The sequence below is a fragment of the Passer montanus genome, unplaced genomic scaffold (genome assembly GCF_014805655.1).
Source record: "Passer montanus isolate IOZ18808 unplaced genomic scaffold, ASM1480565v1 scaffold38, whole genome shotgun sequence".
Lineage (NCBI taxonomy): Eukaryota > Metazoa > Chordata > Aves > Passeriformes > Passeridae > Passer > Passer montanus.
In genome coordinates, this window is record NW_024368596.1 from 8,130,473 (window position 1) to 8,148,746 (window position 18,274).

The 18,274-nt window shown below is 44.8% G+C and overlaps 1 protein-coding gene across 2 annotated transcripts; it reads right to left on the minus strand.

Moving 5' to 3' along the window:
• Window positions 1–838: 838 nt before the first annotated feature.
• On the minus strand, window positions 839–16,751 carry SLC6A14 (solute carrier family 6 member 14). 2 transcript variants are annotated; one of them, XM_039717658.1, is made up of 14 exons: window positions 16,677–16,751; window positions 15,268–15,421; window positions 13,197–13,328; window positions 11,565–11,726; window positions 10,085–10,220; window positions 9,170–9,302; window positions 6,869–7,009; window positions 5,551–5,779; window positions 5,341–5,466; window positions 5,134–5,252; window positions 3,852–3,951; window positions 3,348–3,457; window positions 2,189–2,356; window positions 839–1,589 (listed from the first exon to the last, which is right to left on the minus strand). In XM_039717658.1, exons 1-14 carry the CDS (start codon window positions 16,722–16,724, stop codon window positions 1,440–1,442), a joined length of 1,908 nt encoding a protein of 635 aa, XP_039573592.1. In that variant the 5' UTR covers window positions 16,725–16,751; the 3' UTR covers window positions 839–1,439. The 2 variants fall into 2 exon arrangements, with proteins under 2 accessions (XP_039573592.1, XP_039573591.1); XM_039717657.1 differs by lacking the exon at window positions 16,677–16,751 and adding an exon at window positions 16,019–16,066.
• Window positions 16,752–18,274: the final 1,523 nt, after the last annotated feature.

Sequence of the window (18,274 nt, forward strand, 5' to 3'; positions counted from 1 at the left end):
CAGGAGATTGTGCAATACAGGGAGATGTCCTGATGAAACTGTATCCAAACTCTGTTGAATGTGAATCTGTTTGTGTCAGGCAGAGGACGCACAAGAGAGAAAATTCAATGCATTTCTCTCAGCAACAATATTCTGTTTCTTGTAAATGAGTTAAAGATTGCAAATATGAATGTTATAGATTGAAGTTTATTCAAGTGAGCCCTGTGTGCAGCAGCAAGGGCTTCTTGCAGGGCAGTAGATGGCTGGTGTGAGCCTGCAGCATCTCCTTTGCAAAAAATATCCTGAATTCTTTCTGAAGCTGTTTTGTCCAATGTCCTTCCCCACCATCTCATTGCTCTCACTCATTACTTCAGGAACTTCCCTCTCCTTCCCCGGGTCTGTCCCTTCCCAGGTGAGAACTGCTGTCAGCTCCAGCAGATGGAGCACCCTCCGGCTCCCAGCCTCTCCAGGCTACTGACAACCCTCTTTTCTGGCTGAACCATGATCCCGGAGCAGCTGGGGTGCAGGAAAAGGGTCCTCTTCACCAGCTTCTAGCACAGGCTCCAGTCCCACAGTCCTTTTTATAAATTCCCATTTAATTATTTTCTGTACTTTCTCAGCCCACTCCAAAACAAGACTCTTGCACTTTCTAAGACTTCCTGGAGGTTGAATCTTTCCAGTTCAAGCTCTCAAAGGCTTAGGATCACAGAAGCTTTCGTGGTCCAAACCCATTAAAAACAGAAAATCACATTTTATTTGCCAGTTCCAAAATCATTAAAAACAGGGGGGGAAATCACATTTTTTTCGCCATAAAGTGATGTTCTGTCACCAAAAAAAAAAAAAAAATTTTGCCACTCAATATTTGTATTTGTTTAGACAACACACACACACAGAGCACACTTAACATCAAATCCTGAGCAGCCTCCCAGCACACTGAGCAAGGCTTAGACAGAGAAGAATTACTCATGTTCCCTGAGCTCCAGTGCCAGGCAGCAGCACACCCCTTCCCCTCTGCTGACTGCACACCCCTGGGGTGGCAGAGCACAGCAGAATGCAGCAACTGCACCTCAGGGCACACACACACACAGACACACACAGAGCACCTTTGGGCTCCAGCTGGGAGCACCAGAATGTCTTTCCTGTCCCCCACACCCGTATCTGCACTCCAGCTGGATACCAGCTGCATGGGGTGAAGCATGCCCAGTCCAGCAGCCTGGGGAGCCTGCAATGTATTATCCTGCCCTCTCAACCCACATATCTGATGAGATCTCAGTGCCTTATTGATGTGTCCCTCCCCAAAGCACTACAAATAAATAATATGACTTGCTGTCATTTGGGGACTGGATTTTAAAGGAGCAGGGCTGTCGATTTGCCTTTTTTTTTTTCGCCTTGTACCTTTCCAATATTAAAAAACAAAACCCGTGTATATATACTAAAAAACAGTCATCCAAAGAGCCATCTCAATGTTGCTTGTATACGATGGCAGACACAGTGGGGATCTCATGCCCCTTGGCTGTCCTGGGATCCTCGATGTGGCTGTACCGCTCTCCCCGGTGACGCTCCAGGTAGGGGCCCCAGTTTGCTGCAGGCCGGCAGCAGCTGACAATGCGCTGCAAAGCGAAACCAAGAGGCATTGAATGTCTTACTTCAGTCCAGGCTACTTTCAAAATTCAGTAAAGTTATAGCTCTAGGCGTGCACTGCAACTCAACAAACGGCAAATGACCAAAGTTGTTTAGAACCCTCCCAAGTATTTTTGGGGACGGTGCGTTCTGGATGCTGAAGTCAAAGAACAAGAAAAGCTGTGACCAACACAACTGTTTGGGAAAACTCACCAAGAGCAGAATAGCTCAGATCTGTCACTTGCTTCTGTGAGGAATAGGAGGCAAAACTCCACAAATTATATGGCGATAGAAAGCAATAGAAATTCTTCAGAGAATTTAAAGGAGCTGGAATAGCAGCAGACCTGATGAAAAATCTCTCTCGAATGGTGTGTATGCACTTCCAGAGAATTAGACTTTGTCTGCTTATCAGAACATGGTAGAGTAGATGCACCTTTGATGCACTACCAGAGACAATGCTTGGTCTAAAAATCCATTTGAAAAACATGTCAAAGTAGTAGATGTGTTGGAGAAGATAGCACAAGTGGTCCTGATAATACCAAAGAAATTCAGATTTGAGGCTATGACAGTGGGGTTTTTTTGCCCTTACCTCAACAAGGTTTCCATCAGCATTAAGTATTTTTACAATAGCAACAATGGGAATCCAGATGACGCAGAAGATGATCATGCACCAGCCAACAATGCTTCCCCAGGCTGGGTATAACACTGAGCCATAAGTGGGGTTTGGAAATGTCATCAAAGACCAGACCAAAACAACCTAGAAAAAATGGAAAAATAAGAGAAAATCAGGTTTCCAGCAACATTGAATTTGCACTGCTTCCAAGTTGGTTTAATAAAAAGAAGGACTGTCTACAAGTTCTGCATGGTTCCATTGTGTTTTCTGAGTGTGAAAACAGTTGTGCAGGATTTGGTGTTCAGTCATCACCAAGCAGCAAGACTGAAGGCCAGGACTGAAAAATGGCACCAGTGCTGAGATGCACTAACTATATTTGTGTTTACACATAACTTTATCTCTGGGCTCTCTTTAAATCTTATGTTGGATAATATACTTGTTGCTGGCTGAGCCCAGTACCCTTCTCTACATGTTTTATGTGTTCCTGTGTTCCATTATTTACAGGAATACAGGAAAGAATCCAAGATTAGAAATTGGCAAATATCGTTTCAGAAATTGGATAGTTGTAAGCAGCATTTTCTAAACTAGAGTCTGGACAGATTACAGGTAATGTGCTGGCCAGAGTGACTGGCCACTCTTCCTGGATTGGGGATGTTAATAAATTCGGTCATAGTAACATAATCCAACCACCTACACTCACAATTGGAAGTACAGGAGTAACAAAATCCAGACATGCAACAGGACATTAAAAGGTCTCAGTCAGAGAGGAGAACAGCAGAACATATGACCCAAAAATGAGATTTCCCTCAAAAGATTTTCAAACCAATCTCAGTCTAAAATTAAGATAATCCAGCTGCCAAGGCAGAGGATCTAGTTGCCCTGTGTTAGTCCTTGGGAGGGTAGACCCAGCTCTTAGTAACTGATCCCAAGCTCCAGCCTCTCCTGGAGAGGATCAAAGGAGGAGGGAGTGTATCAGAAAGCAGACACAGCCCACAGTCCACTTCACTGGCACAGCTATGCCCCATCTTTATACACAGAGCCTGGGCACTCAGCCCTGACTCTTCACAAAGAAACCTCTTCAATATTAAGGTACTAAGTTCTGTCACACTGACACAATCCAGTCATGTGCACGCACCATTAACAGCACAGGAGTGATGAAAAACCAGCACATTTTCCACCACAGCCAGAATGAACTGCTCTTCTTTCCAATCATCATTTCAATGTCTTCAATGAATCTTCTTCCTCCTATTGGAAGAAAATCAAGGGACTCACTGTAAAGTAGGTACCTCCCCTTGCAGGTGGGGTTACTCAAAAGTGATCAAAGAAAAGCAGTCATCAAGGACAGTTCCTCCAGTTCTGCATTAAAGTTGTCTTGAAATTGTAATACTATTTAGATGGTTAACTTATAAATTCTTTATTGCAATAATTAGGATTTGTATCCTTGGCAGTGCTCAAGGCCAGGCTGGATGGGGCTTTGAGAAACCTGGTCTGTTGGAAGGTGTCCCTGCCCATCAAAGGGGTTTGGAACAGGATGATCTTTCAAGTCCCTTCCGCCCCAAAAGCATACTGTGACTCTGTGATATACACTGTTCCTGGGATTGCTTAGTTTCATTATGTATTTTCAAAGCAAATAATTTACCGTAAATGTGGGCAATGCCTACTATCTCCAGGACAGCTGAAATAAGGATTCCCCATCCAGCACAGAAGTGATCTATTAGGTTAACCCAGTAAATTCCTGCCTGCAGAACAAACATTAGAGGTTAAAATTTGAGTAGTAACATACAAATAAGATGCATTTGTTCAAGACAATTTAACTAATCATCACTCTGAGTTTTTCAGTTCACAGCTCTCCAGGTCAAGTACAGATTTGTGAATATTATTTTCTTTAAATCCTCTATGGAAAGTTGAAAAGCACATCTAACAAAATACTATAGATGCTAAAACCAAGATCTATGTATATGCAGAGCATATATAAACAGCTGAGAGCAAGATTTAAATTTGGAGCTTACAGGACTACAGCTGGGACTGAAGTTTTTATACTGAACTACAGCAACATCTATACAGTTATCAGTTCTGGGAGGCTTCTATCCTCCTACATGCATGACTCCATGGGGTTAACCACAGCTTTAAACACCAGTATGCAATAGCAGGATCCCAGAGCAGGAAACAATCTCTGAGCCATTCCCCACTCTTGTGTACTAAGTCCTTTGCAAGCTTCCCCACCACCCTGTTTCATGACTTACGTACTTTGCTTGACCATACAAATGTCTACTCGCCACAATTACCTCCTTCACATTCTCAGTCTGATTACACACATAAATCTGCATTTCTAGATGGAGTAATTGCAGTGAATCTTTATACCCTTCAAAGCAATTCTCTCAAGAAATTTTACTCAGTATACTTAAAATTCCTTTTCTGTACATCTATTTATATAAATATACACATGCAGGAGAAGTAACCATGCCATTATGAATGCTCATGAGCTAATGAGTTTTTATTACATGGATAGGCCATTCCTCAATTCCTGTCCTGTTTGGTAGTGACTTCTGAACAAAAAGATCCCATCAGCATTTATTAGCAGCACCCATTGTGCTGTGGACATGTTGTATGCGTGTACTTGTGACTACACAAATAAATTCCTGAACTGAGGAACGATAAATCAGGCTGATCATTCACAGGCTCTGTAAAGGCCTTCTATTTCAAAGCATTTCAAAGTCTCAGTTCAATAATCACAGAAAACCTTAGGTTCTTCAAGCTTTCCCTGGGAGTTGCTTGCTTGTGTGTTCAGACACACTGTCAAAATTCAAGGGTCTCTAAGATTTATCCACAAACACAGGAACAGGTGGAAAGGGTATTTTGATTTGAGTTCATCACTTGCAGCATAACTAAACTCACTACCAAAAAAACCCTCCATTTCTTACCTGAGTAACACAGATAAGCCCAAGAAAAAAGAATGCTGCACATAGACCCAGGGTTACAGGTACTCTTAATTTTTTCATCACTCTGGGATTTATATCTTGAATGGTGGTTGTAATTGTTTCTGCAAAGGAAGTAGTGAGTTTGAGCAGCAAAATTAAGAAAGGCAATGGTCATTTGAAAAGCCATGAGTCACTTAAAACCCCACTTACCAATGGAGGCAAACTGGGAGTCAAGGCCCAAAAGCACAAGCATGAAGAAAAACAAGAAAGACCACAGAGGAGAAACTGGTAACTGGGAGAGAGCCTCTGGGTAGGCTACAAAGGCCAGTTCAAACCCTGGAAGGTAGTGGAGAGAAGGATGTTATTGTCATGCCTTGACCAGTTCAAGTGCCAGTACCAACAATGTGACCATCAGCCTACCTGAGTCCACCACCTCTGAGACAGGCCTCTGAGACACAAATGCCATATGTCCCAGGATGGAGAATATTGCAAACCCAGCAAACACGCTGGTGGCACAGTTGGTCACACAAACTAGAATGGCATCTGAGTAGCAGTTGTTGTGGAACTTGTTGTATGAAGACAAAGCAACAAGCCCACCCCACCCCACGGCCAGGGAGAAAAATATCTGGGTGGCTGCATCTTTCCAAACCTACCAAAAAAAAAGAACATGAGAAGTACTGTATTACTTATAGTATTTGTCACAAACATTTAAGTCTGTCTTCCATTGAAGATTAAGGGTATATATTTTTTTCATTCAGCCTGTATATCTAATTCTATTTCATATGAATTTTAGGGAGGATAGAAGAGATAGCCAGTATTTATCATAAACATTTAAGTCTGTCCTCCATTGAAGATTAAGGGTATTTTTTTTTCCATTCAGCCTGTATATCTAATTCTATTTCATATGAATTTTAGGGAGGATAGAAGAGATAGCATGCTGGTGACCTTGCAGTCTCATCTCAACCTTTAGACTCTATAATGTCTAAAGATCACATCCCAAGCGTGTTGCCAAATACTTAAATCTTATTGGGCTAACCCTGAAGAAAAGATTAGATTTGTTCACATAGGTGAATTGCCGAGATATGAATTTTGGCACAGATACAACAAATAAGGACAACCAGGACTGGCTGCAGGAGTGAGAACTTCCATGTACCCTCCCACTTGTGTGACCCAAACAAACCACTCCTGCCACTGATGTAGCCCCTCAGCTAATGCCAAGCACTCATAGAAGTACCACAAATAAATATCACACTCATGATTGCCTTTGATAAAACTGCAATAATATTGGCCTAAGCCAGAACAAAGAAAGTTCTGGCTTTCTTTGCATGAGGTGCCCTTCCTGGTCCACCTAATTACTCAAGGTACTTTCCCAGGCAAGGCATGGCCTGAATTTAAAACTCAGGCATCCCTTCAGCCTTATTATAAAGTCCCTTAAAATTATCAGCAGGAACTTTCTCAGCAGATCTTGCTAAGATTAAACTCCAGCAGGATCCCCAAGAACTGTTTAGAAGCAACAGCACAGTTCTCATCACTGGTGTGGCAGGGAGGGGGAAGGAGGTGACTGTCTTTCAACGTGAGACTAGCTGGAAAAGGGGCTTGGAATTTTTACACAACCAGCTGCTGATACAAAATACAGGGCAGGACCTGAAGCACCTGACTGGGTAAAAAAGAAGAAAGCCACATAACCAGGAATGGAAAGGAAAGGATGTCACTCTTCTGGGGCTGAACTTCCTCTCACCTCTGCCTCCATCAGCTTGGTGATGTTGGACTGTCTCCCAATGTAGTACTCAATGCCATCCAAAGCACCTTCCAGGGTGACCCCTCGCACCAACAGGATGAGCAGGATGACATATGGGAAGAGTGCAGTAAAGTAGACAACCTGCAGAAAGATGGGCAGGGACATGAGGTGTGAGGGGATCCACAGACCTCCATGCAGCAAGACTGGACAGGCTTTAGGCTAAGGTCTGCTGGGACAAAAGAAAAACAGGCAACCAGAGAAATGAACACATGACAACCACCAAACCATCTGGCTTAGCTGGTTCTGGAGCTGCATTCCAACAGAAGCAGAAGGCCCAACCACATTTCAGATAGCACTTGACCAGTTTCAGAAATGGGGTTTTCTGGCATGATTTACTGCTGTAGCAAGGTCTGAACTCAACTACCCCAGCCATCTCTTGCTAGGTAGTGCTTCTAGCAAGTGCAAACTGAAAGCCAGGAAAAACTAGGTGACCAGGGTGGAATGATCTCCTCATGAGCTCCCTGCTACTCCCCCCTACCACACCTCAAAAAAAAAAAAAAAAAGCCAGAACAAAATTTTTTTTTAAAAAGTCACAGTTCTGGAAGCTTTCTTTACAGAACTCCCTACCACCCCTCAAAAAAACAAAAACCCAGAACAAAATTTTTTTTTTAAAGTCACAGTTCTAGAAGCTTTTATTACAGGACTATGCACTTTTAGGTTCTCTCAGACACAGTTCTATACTGTTGTACTAGCACAGTGGGACCAAGGCCAGCAGTACAGTTATTGTTACACAGGCTATGTTAAACAATACTCTGGTTTCTTGAGTCTTAGTTTCAGTGTTATTCAGACAGGTAATTGACCCAGAACTGCTGGCTCCACCAAGCCAGAGCATTGCACCATTGTGTGGTGAGGCTGACATTTCCGAAGACCTCCTTCATGCTTGCCTAGAATGGACAATTCTCTCTGCCTTTCATCTGTCTTGAGAAGCAAGGACTTTTAGGTTCTCTCACAGTTCTATACTGTTGTACTAGCACAATGGGACCAAGGCCAGCAGTACAGTTATTGTTACACAGGCTATGTTAAACAATACTCTGGTTTCTTGAGTCTTAGTTTCAGTGTTATTCAGACAGGTAATTGACCCAGAACTGCTGGCTCCACCAAGCCAGAGCATTGCACCATTGTGTGGTGAGGCTGACATTTCCGAAGACCTCCTTCATGCTTGCCTAGAATGGACAATTCTCTCTGCCTTTCATCTGTCTTGTTCCTGCCCAGCTAGATTCTTCCAAGTCTCACCTTACTCTCCAAAGACAATTGCCTTTGCGCCAGAAAAAAACTGACAATGGGAAGAGCCAACTGCCAGGAACCCAAAGAACATGAGATTCAGAGGAGCCATGCAGCCAAATAACTGAGGCTGGCAAAGCACAGGTACTCCAAAGCACTGAAACAGGGCAGAAAGCTCCAGATCGAAAGCAAAACAGGAGGAGACATCACACTGAGCAGGGGAAAGGAGGCAGCAAGGAGCCAAAGAAAGGCACAGTGACAGAAGGAAAAGGGGGGGAAAAGAACTGTGCGCAGAAGGTGAACAAACGAACAAAGACAACTGAGGCTGAAGATGTAAATGATGGCGATGCAACATGAAGGTGAGAAAACAGAAGGAAGCCACAAAACAAAAAAAAGGGTCTCAGGTGAGGAAGGATGAAATTCAGCCTGCCTTAAGTCAGCCTAGCCCAAGAAAAACTCCAGAAAACCACGGTGAAGGTTGTGGAAATGGCAGCTCAGCAGAGACAGATTGTGAAAACACGCATCTAAGTACCTTGTCCCTACAAATAACTTCAACTCTTGGGAACAAACAACATTTCACAATCTGGAAGGAGCCTGCACACACACACACACACACCTGTTCACAGCACCTGACCTGTATGGTCCAACCATCTCCACCAGACTGGAAGTACAAAATAATCACCAGGTGTTCCCAGGGCGTGTGCCCGTGTGTGCCATCACATGCACGCTTCCATCACACAGCCCAGGCAATGGCTAAAACTCTGCTGGAATCACTGGCATGACAGCAAGATCCCAAAACACAGGGCAGCCTGGTGGAGTTGAGGCCCAGGTGTTAAGTAATGGCTGTGTAATCAGCACCTTACTCATACTTTATGTAACAGTTATGAAGCCGAGGAGCAGGAGGGAAGCCAAATGCTGAGCCCAGCAGAGGGGGTGTGTTAGGACTGCCTTGTGCTAAACTTCTCTAGGTCCAGCTGACATTGGGAGGGCAGAATCATCTCCTTGCTCTTCCTAACATACCTTTCCAGAAGACTTGATTCCTTTAAACAGGGCAGCTCCAACAATCATCCAGGACAGGAGGAGGCAGAGAGCCAGGTACCAGACGATCCTGCCGGTCTCGTCCAGCCCACTCGAGCGCTGCAGAGTCACTTTGCTGAAAGCACACGATGCTCCCGTGAGGAAGGGATGGCAGCAGCACACACACCTCCTCTTCAGTTACTTCTCCTGTCTACCCCATAGATCCTGCCCTACAGATCCCCTGTGCCCCATAGATCCTGAAATCCTGCCTCATAGATTCCTTCTGCCCCATAGATCCCACCCTGTAGATCCCCCATGCCCCCAGGAAAAAGTGAGCTGCTGTGTGAAGCTATATTGAACTGCATTTTTCCCCTCTTTTTGAAGCCTACCAGCTCTTATCTCTCCACACATCTCCTGGAAGGCCCACCTAAGATATTCAGTGTTAATCATGAAATTCTGACAGGAAGAGAAGAGCCCAAAAGAATCCGTGTCCAGGAACCCAGGGAACAAGAGGCAAATTGAGACTGTGGGGCAATAAAGAAATGGCAATTTTACAACAGGCCCAGATTCAGAATAAGGTGACTATATTTTACACAGCAGCTCCTGAGAAAAATAAAAGTATATGCTGCATGTAAAGATGCCAAGTAGTGCCTACCAGAGAAGAGAACTTCTTTAAATTGGAGTATTTTTCAATTGGTTAAAGGTTGACTCACTTGCTTCTCTTTCTATACATAATTTCTCTTAAAAAGGCCAAACTTATCAATTAAATTTTAAGTCCCCTCTCTAGTGATTTGCCTGCCCGTGTCCCTTGACTAGATTTTTTTCTGAAGTGCACGATAGGACAAAAAGAAAAGGTACATCCAAAACCACAATGCATAAAAACGTATTTTTAGTAATGTCTATAAAATATTTACTTACTTCCAGTATTGCTCACTGGGAAATTGCACTGGTTTGTAGCTTATGGTGCCATTTATACACGTGAGATTGTTGCCCGCGATGAATGAGTAGTTCGCACGAATGATTTCCCCATGCAAGGTTGCGTTGCAGTCACTTACTGAAATCAAGAAAAAGGAATCATTAACAATGGAATGACTATTATTAAAAAAAAAAAAATCAGACTGATACAGGAAACATGTTTCCTAAGCAATTAGAGCTTCAGTTTGCTTGCTAACAATATTTGGAAACAAACCTGAAATGTCACTTGCAGCTGTGACTTCGCTACTTGACTGTAAATCAAAAGAATCTGGTGTGCTCACCACGTTTTACTTATCCTCAAGAATACTTATAAAAATCAAAACTGAGCATAGTTAAAATCGAAGCCTAGGTTACTCTATGAAAACCTTTGTCCCAAACCAAGGTGATACATGGATCTTCTGTGTCTGATATTCATCTTAGTGTGGCAGAGGGCTTATTAGAGCACTTCAAATATTTCCCTTGGAGCAGAGTTGGATGAATGGAAACTGGGATAGGGAAATTTTTGCCAGAATATACAATAAAAACAATAAAAAACACTTTATCAGCATATGTATCAGCATTTACTGGAAATTCTTGTTGAAGCCTATTTCAGGACAGCTTCTTCCATTCAGTTTTGTGTTCCCCCAAAACTTACAAATTAGATGCTGAAATATTTTTTGTTTTGTCAATAAATAATCACTAACTTTTTGATACATAAGACCTCTTAGAAGATATTTTCAGATATATGGTTGAGATGTATTCACATTAATTCTGTAAACAATGCAATGCATCCTCATCTTGTCCTTGTTATTTTTATAATCACTGGTTACCAGGCAAGACATTTCCAGCTGCTAACTGGTAATTACCTTACCACCTTCACCTTTTGCCTTAAACTGGGCTGATACAGAAACTGGCAATAGAGACAAGTGTTTGGGCCTTACATCTACTTTGAAACACAAGAACAATGGTGTGGAGATATGTCCTAAAGAGTTAATGAAGTGTGAAACCAGTGCCTCAGTGGTGCTCAGGATTACCATAGCCACAGGGGAGGCAAGGGGGAATGAAAAGACCTCGATAAAAACTACTGCAGTAGTTTGTCTCATGGAAGGTACTGTTTTTGCCACAAAGCCGGATGAAATGGGAATGCAGTATTTCCGGGGATTGGAAATGTATAGACTAGAAAAAAAACTGAGGTTTAAAAGAAAAAAAAAAAAAAAAAAAAAAGGGATCCAACAAGGGGATTTCTGCCCAGTTCTCTGTAGATTTCCCAAGCACCCAGAACTGGTGGCAAAGTGGATAAGCATCAGTCCTCTGTGGTCAGATGCAAAATTCCAGGAAGGACTTTTGAAGCCATGGGTAGCTGTCTTGTTCCCATACTTCCACCCAGAAAACAGTCCAATGACCAAAACCAATAAGATTAAACTCTATCTGGTAAGTATGGTACCTATTCGTGTCTTGCTGCATAATTCATCTGCCCAGGAGAAGCAATCTGACCATGGCAGCACTTTTTGAAATGAGGCAAATAAGTAGTAAAGTGCATAAGCAATGATAACGTTGTAGTAGATAGTCACAAATGTTGAGATGATGACCATTGTGATGCCCACTCCTAGGAAAGAGAAACACACAATATCATAACCACCCCAAACTTGGGTTACAAACACCACACCACCACCCCCAAAAAACAAATAGCCTTCACATGAACTTTAAAAGGCTACTTGGGAAGAAGTTTACGTTGGTTTTTGTTTGGTTTTAAAATATTTTTTTAACAGCAAACAAACAGTGAAATTTTAAACCCATTAAATGATGGATATGATCCAAACTGACCATTCAAACATGGTTTTGAAACAGAGTTTGAATCAGGCCCATAGAAAAATTGGACTATTTACAAAGTCTAAAGGAGAAATTCAGTATTTTGTTCTCTCCCCAGTCAGAGGGAAACTTAGTAAAATAAACTGTACTAGGACTGCCCAAGCCATTTTAAAGATTCCACTGTAATGCATGCTTTAAACAACAGTAAATATTGTCCGTATTACTGTTCTTCCCGTGTAGAGTTTTGTTTTCTGAGTTTGGGAAAGCCTGACAAACTGCACCAATCATCTTAAACATGTATAAAGTTTCTGTTATTGCAGACACATTAAAGATGTGCTGTGTTAAAACCTTTTGCTTTAAGATAGACACACTGCTTTCATGAAAGTTTCTTGTGCTGCAGAACAGAGACTGGCAAAAAGAGTAAATGTTGGGGCAACCAGTTTCTGTAGGTGACAAGCAAATTCTTGTTGCATCAGAAGGAAACTTCCTCCTTCCTACGTTAACTCCTCTGGTAGATTAAGACAAACAAAACCATTGCATAGTCCCTTTACACCCATGGTGCACGACCAGGATGGACAGGCGTGGGTAAAGCACGTGTTAATTGTTTCCAAACAAATCTCCCCGTGAGAGAGTTTGAAATACAAACCCTCACCGAGACAAACTACCTCTACAGCATGCAATGATATCTCTGATCTCCAGAGGCATCCCACTTTACAAAGCCAGAGTCCAGGCTCTTTTATCACACCTGCAGATGAATCCCAAGCCAGCTGCTGGCTGATTGTGCACAATATTGCACAGAGCACCCAGACCTGTGTGCCTGTGCCCACACTGGCAGCCAAATACACAATTAACCCATCCAATACACAATTGCCTTGCAAGCTACACTGGACGTGAAGCATAAAGAAACAGTGATAAATAAAGTCAACTTCTAAAATTTATTTTCAATCAAATCTAATCAGATTTTCAAATCAAGGGATATTTCCTTCTGCCTGGACAGCTAGAGTGAGGGTGATGTGCTGCTGAGCTCTGAAAGAATCACTGATAAAACCTTTCATAACCAAGAACCTTTTTGGGGAAATCTTTACTCAACATCTGTTTATTAGCTGAATAATGAGGAAGTATATACCTGGGTACACAACACTGACCCTGTAACACTGGCAGTAGTTGCAACACGGATATCGGTGTCCCAGAATTAGTAACTTCATGAAGAAATCATTAATTCACAACAGTTTATTACTGGAATAAAAGGAAAGATAAGAAAACCAACCTTGAAACAATGGTAGTATTCTCCAGATGGAAACTGGCCCTAGACTGGCAAACTGCCCAAGGGAACATTCCATGAAAAATAAGGGCAAGCCAGCTAACGCCAGCATGAGGGTGTAGGGGATTAGAAAAGCACCTGAGAGAAGGAGATAAAAAATAGGGGGAAACACAATCACACACACAGAGAAAACAATGCATCTTTTAGCATTCACCACAGTTTTATCACATTTAGTGTAGGGGATTAGAAAAGCACCTGAGAGGAGATAAAAAATGGGGGGGAAGCACAATTACACACACAGAGAAAACAATGCATCTTTTAGCATTCACCACAGTTTTATCACATTTGATACTCCTCCTTTCTCCCCTGCTCCCCACTGTAGGGGCTTTTTTTCGAAATAGAGAGATTTGTTTCCAAGTCCTGTTTTCTAGAAGACTAAAGAGTACCTGCAATGAATGTCAGAACTGCTGATTTAAAAAGAATGGCTTCTCTTATAGAAAGTACATTAATTCTATAAAAAACTATTGAAGATGTGCTCTAACACAAGTGGGAACACTTACATTAATTTTATAAAAAACTATTGAAGATGTGCTCTTAATACAAGTGGGAACACTGCTTAGCTGTAGGCACCACCAGCCTTGTCCGCTTTCTATTCAATCTTCCAACTTTTAATTTAAAGAGGAACTTTTAGAACCATTCCTGTGTGTGCTCAGCTGTGTTTTGCAACTACCCCGTTAAGCAGCTACTGGACATCAAAGCATGAAGATTATTTTCTATGGTTGGCTGAGTCCTGTCTCAAACAACATCTCAGGATGGCTCGTGTTCAAGTCCATTTAAAGGTGCATGTTAACCTGATATCAGTGAGCACCTTGTTCTGTGAAAGGGACTGGCACTTCTTTGTGTGTGCACAGAAGACAGGGAAAGAGAGAGCACGAGTTTCATAAACACAACACGGTATATCCCTGCAGGAACCTGTCCTCATCACTCTCAGTGAATTTAAAGCAATCAAGGACCCAGTTCTGCAAGGAACTGCAAATACCTGATGGAATTTCAGGAAGTAAATTATCCCAGAGAATTAACTGGATTACTCCTGTGTTTCAAAACAAGGATGTAACAGTTGCCTTTTTCAATCATGACAAGGGGCACAGAAAGGATGCAAGCAACAGCACAAATATGCCTTAAATCCAAAGTCTCTGCTGCAGCAGATAAGAAAAAAGATCTACTTCAAAGGCTGATGTCACAACTTATTTGTTTTCACAATTTTCCTCAACAAAACTCCAGGTATTGCAAACCAGCCCAGCTCACGCCAATAAAAGTTCTGACCTGGGAATGCCTCCTTATGTTCCATGTGCATCTGTGTGGGCTGCACTGCATTTACAGCCCAGAATTTTACTTCAACGACTTGGGCAGAGCAAATAGGTACAAATAAGTAAGTTCTCTGCAGTTACTATTTACGGACTCTTGAATTACCAGTGGTAGCCTGGCAAGTAGATAAAGCTCTGGAATACAAGCCAAGGAAACCAGTGCCTCTGCTTGGCTTTGCCACTACTTCATTGTGCAGGCAGGTAGAGGCTCTCTGTCTCACACTTCCCAAGTGTTTGATCTGGGTAATTATTGAGCTGAGATAATTATTCCAGCTTACATTGTTTGCATGGAAAAACAGAGGTGCAGTGGGGATTCAATTGTTCTCTAGAAACATACCAGGTAGGGTATGTAACAAACTTACCAGGAGGTAAGCACTGGGGAGGGAGAGCAGCTATTTAGACAAGTAAAGGATATTGGCACATGGACAAAAAGGTACATGTTGGTTGTGAGTAATTCAGAAGATGGAATTCTCAGGTAGAAATTTGCAACTCAAACTAAATACTATTTCCCTTCTCAGCTGGTACCCAAAAAGCACATAGCTGCCTCTTACTGCCCTTTCCCATGAGCAGGCTCCATCCCAGTTCCCAGGGTGACGCTCACATCCAGCTTTGACAGAACATGCCCAACCTCAGACCAACCCTTGGAGCTTGCCCTCCTCTCTCCTGGGGAGAGCGAGGCGTGCCCACCCGACCCTGCCATTCAGCACAGGTACCTCCTCCATTCTGGTAGGTGAGGTAGGGAAAGCGCCAGACGTTGCCCAGGCCCACGGCATAGCCCACCAAGGACAGCAGGTAGTCGGCCTTGTTTGACCAGTTTTCACGCTCTGAGTTCTCTTTGCTGATGCGGGCATCTCCAAAATTGAAGTCCTTTGAAGAGAAGAGGGAAGGCTTTGATACCCACCAGGCAAGAAGGGCAATCATATCATCGTTTCTCTGTCCAGAGACGCACCTTGGTATGGCTGATCACCCAGACAGGATGGGCACGGATACTTGAGCTGCCAGTCCTCCTGACCCCTGGCAGGACAGCATAGACCTGTGAGAGAGGGTCCCACCAGAGAGCCCAAACGCCTCCACAGTTTTTCCTTACTCCCACCTTACTCCTGCCTTACTCCCTTGTACAATCAGCTCCAGGAGGCTCCCCTATTCTGCCCCTGCACATGCCCCCACACTTGTTCAGACGTTCACATCAGAACATATCTCTATGCCCACTTTAAAAAACACCTGACCCAGTGCCTTGCACATATGCCAAAATCCCACTCATCCCACTTTCCCTTCCACTACATGTTTGGATCTCACCTGCCCAGACAACTTCATATCTGCCCACAGCTGCCGACGTACCTGCAGCCTGCTTGCCCACCTGGGCACCTCCACAGCTCACCTGCTCAGCTGCACCTACACTTGCCTACATGCTCGGGCACCCTACCCGCCCGGGAGCCTCCGGCCAGCCTCCCTCCGCCGCCTCACCTTCTTCTTCCCGCAGGACAGAAAGCCGGGCAGGCTGAGCATCCCCATCGCTGCCGCCGCAGCCGCTGCGCTCTGCGGGAAGGCTTTGATACCCACCAGGCAAGAAGGGCAATCATATCATCGTTTCTCTGTCCAGAGACGCACCTTGGTATGGCTGATCACCCAGACAGGATGGGCACGGATACTTGAGCTGCCAGTCCTCCTGACCCCTGGCAGGACAGCATAGACTGTGAGAGAGGGTCCCACCAGAGAGCCCAAACGCCTCCACAGTCTTTCCTTACTCCCGCCTTACTCCTGCCTTACTCCCTTGTACGATCAGCTCCAGGAGGCTCCCCTATTCTGCCCCTGCACATGCCCCCACACTTGTTCAGACGTTCACATCAGAACATATCTCTATGCCCACTTTAAAAAACACCTGACCTAGTGCCTTGCACATATGCCAAAATCCCACTCATCCCACTTTACCTTCCACTACCTGTTTGGATCTCACCTGCCCAGAAAACTTCATACCTGCCCACAGCTGCCGACGTACCTGCAGCCTGCTTGCCCACCTGGGCACCTCCACAGCTCACCTGCTCAGCTGCACCCACACTTGCCTACATGCTCGGGCACCCTACCCGCCCGGGAGCCTCCGGCCAGCCTCCCGCCGCCGCCTCACCTTCTTCTTCCCGCAGGACAGAAAGCCGGGCAGGCTGAGCATCCCCATCGCTGCCGCCGCAGCCGCTGCGCTCTGCCCGCGCCGCCGCCGCCCGGCTGCCCCACGGCCCGGGCGGGGCCGCCTCCCGCCCCCGGGGCAGCCCCTCGCAGCCCGTGCCCGCTTCCCCGCCGCACCCCGCCCGCTGACCCTCCTCCGGCCCCGCGCCCACTTCCTCGGGAACACCCACCTGCCCAGCGCCTCGCACGGTCACCTGCCCACTTCCCCTGCCGAGCGCTGCCTGGCCTCGCTCCTCGCCTTACCCCGACCCACTTCCCCTGCCACGAACCTGCCTGGGCTCGCTGCCCCAGTCAGGGCTCCTCAGCTCTCCTTGCACCCCTGCCTGGCCGCCTCTCTCTCACCCGCCTTCACTTCTAGCGTGTCCCCCCCACTCCTTCCCCTCTCCCTCCTCTTCCAGTACCTACCTATACACTCTTCTCTTGGTCTTCTACCTCCGGGCCGCCAGTTCCCCATCACACAGTGACCCTCAGCTGAGCAGCTCCCTGTGCCTCCCCTCGGAGGCACTGCCTGTGTGCATCACCTCTGCTCCCTGCCCTGGAGACCCTGCTCCACCCCTGCCTGTGCCACAAGGGGGTTAAACACCACGGAAAGTTCTGAGCACACCTTTCAGGTACAGGCACAGAAAGGGCAGGTCATAAAAGTTAAGTCATCTCCAGAGGAGGAATTTCAGCAGAAGGACTTAAGGATTTTTCTAAAGAACTCCCCCAGTTCAACCACCAAGGTGTCTGTGACATTTCACCCTTGATGGGAAGGGATGTCACAGTGACCTCCCCCAGGCATTCCATAACACATGAGGACACTGCTCACAGCACACTCCGTGTACAGACATAAGGACACACAGATTGTCTGGTCGCTTAATTGCTCTCCCCTATTTATAAATGGTCTTTCCCATGGCTCTTTCAGATCCACACCTTGACAAATACCTTTTCTGTCCAAATTAGTGGGACTTTTCATTTAGCAAAGTGCTACCCAGCATGTCTCAATCTAGCCACAACTAAGAGGTACACCAGGACTGAGGACTGTGTGGGACAGCACCTTCTGAAAGGTGGGAAAGTAAAATAAGATTGTATTTTATCATCCTGTGCAGCAGACTTTCAAGGAGAGTTATATTTTAGATAATGGAAAGATGTCAGAATACTCTTATCTTTGGAACAAAAAACAAGTACAGGTGCAGTGTCCTGACAGGACACAGGCTTTGGGAGAAAATAATAAATAAAAATTAAAGAAAACTCTCCTTTACAGGCTCTCTGTAGCGAGCAGTGGAGAAATTAGTATCTCCAAAGAGGATACTGGAGATATCCTCTGACAGGAGCCTGAAGCAGGGCTGTATTTCTCCTGTTAGCTCTGCAGCTGAACAGCACAGCAGCTGCACTTGCATTCACCAGGGGCTGAGTCCATCAGGTTGATCCCTGAAGGCTGGTTCCTCACAGCTGGGATAGCCACTCACCAGCCAAGCACCATGCCAGCCAGCCACCCCTGGAATGTCTCAGCTATGAATACAGAATTATCAGCCACCAAACCAGAGCCAGTTTGGCTCTACC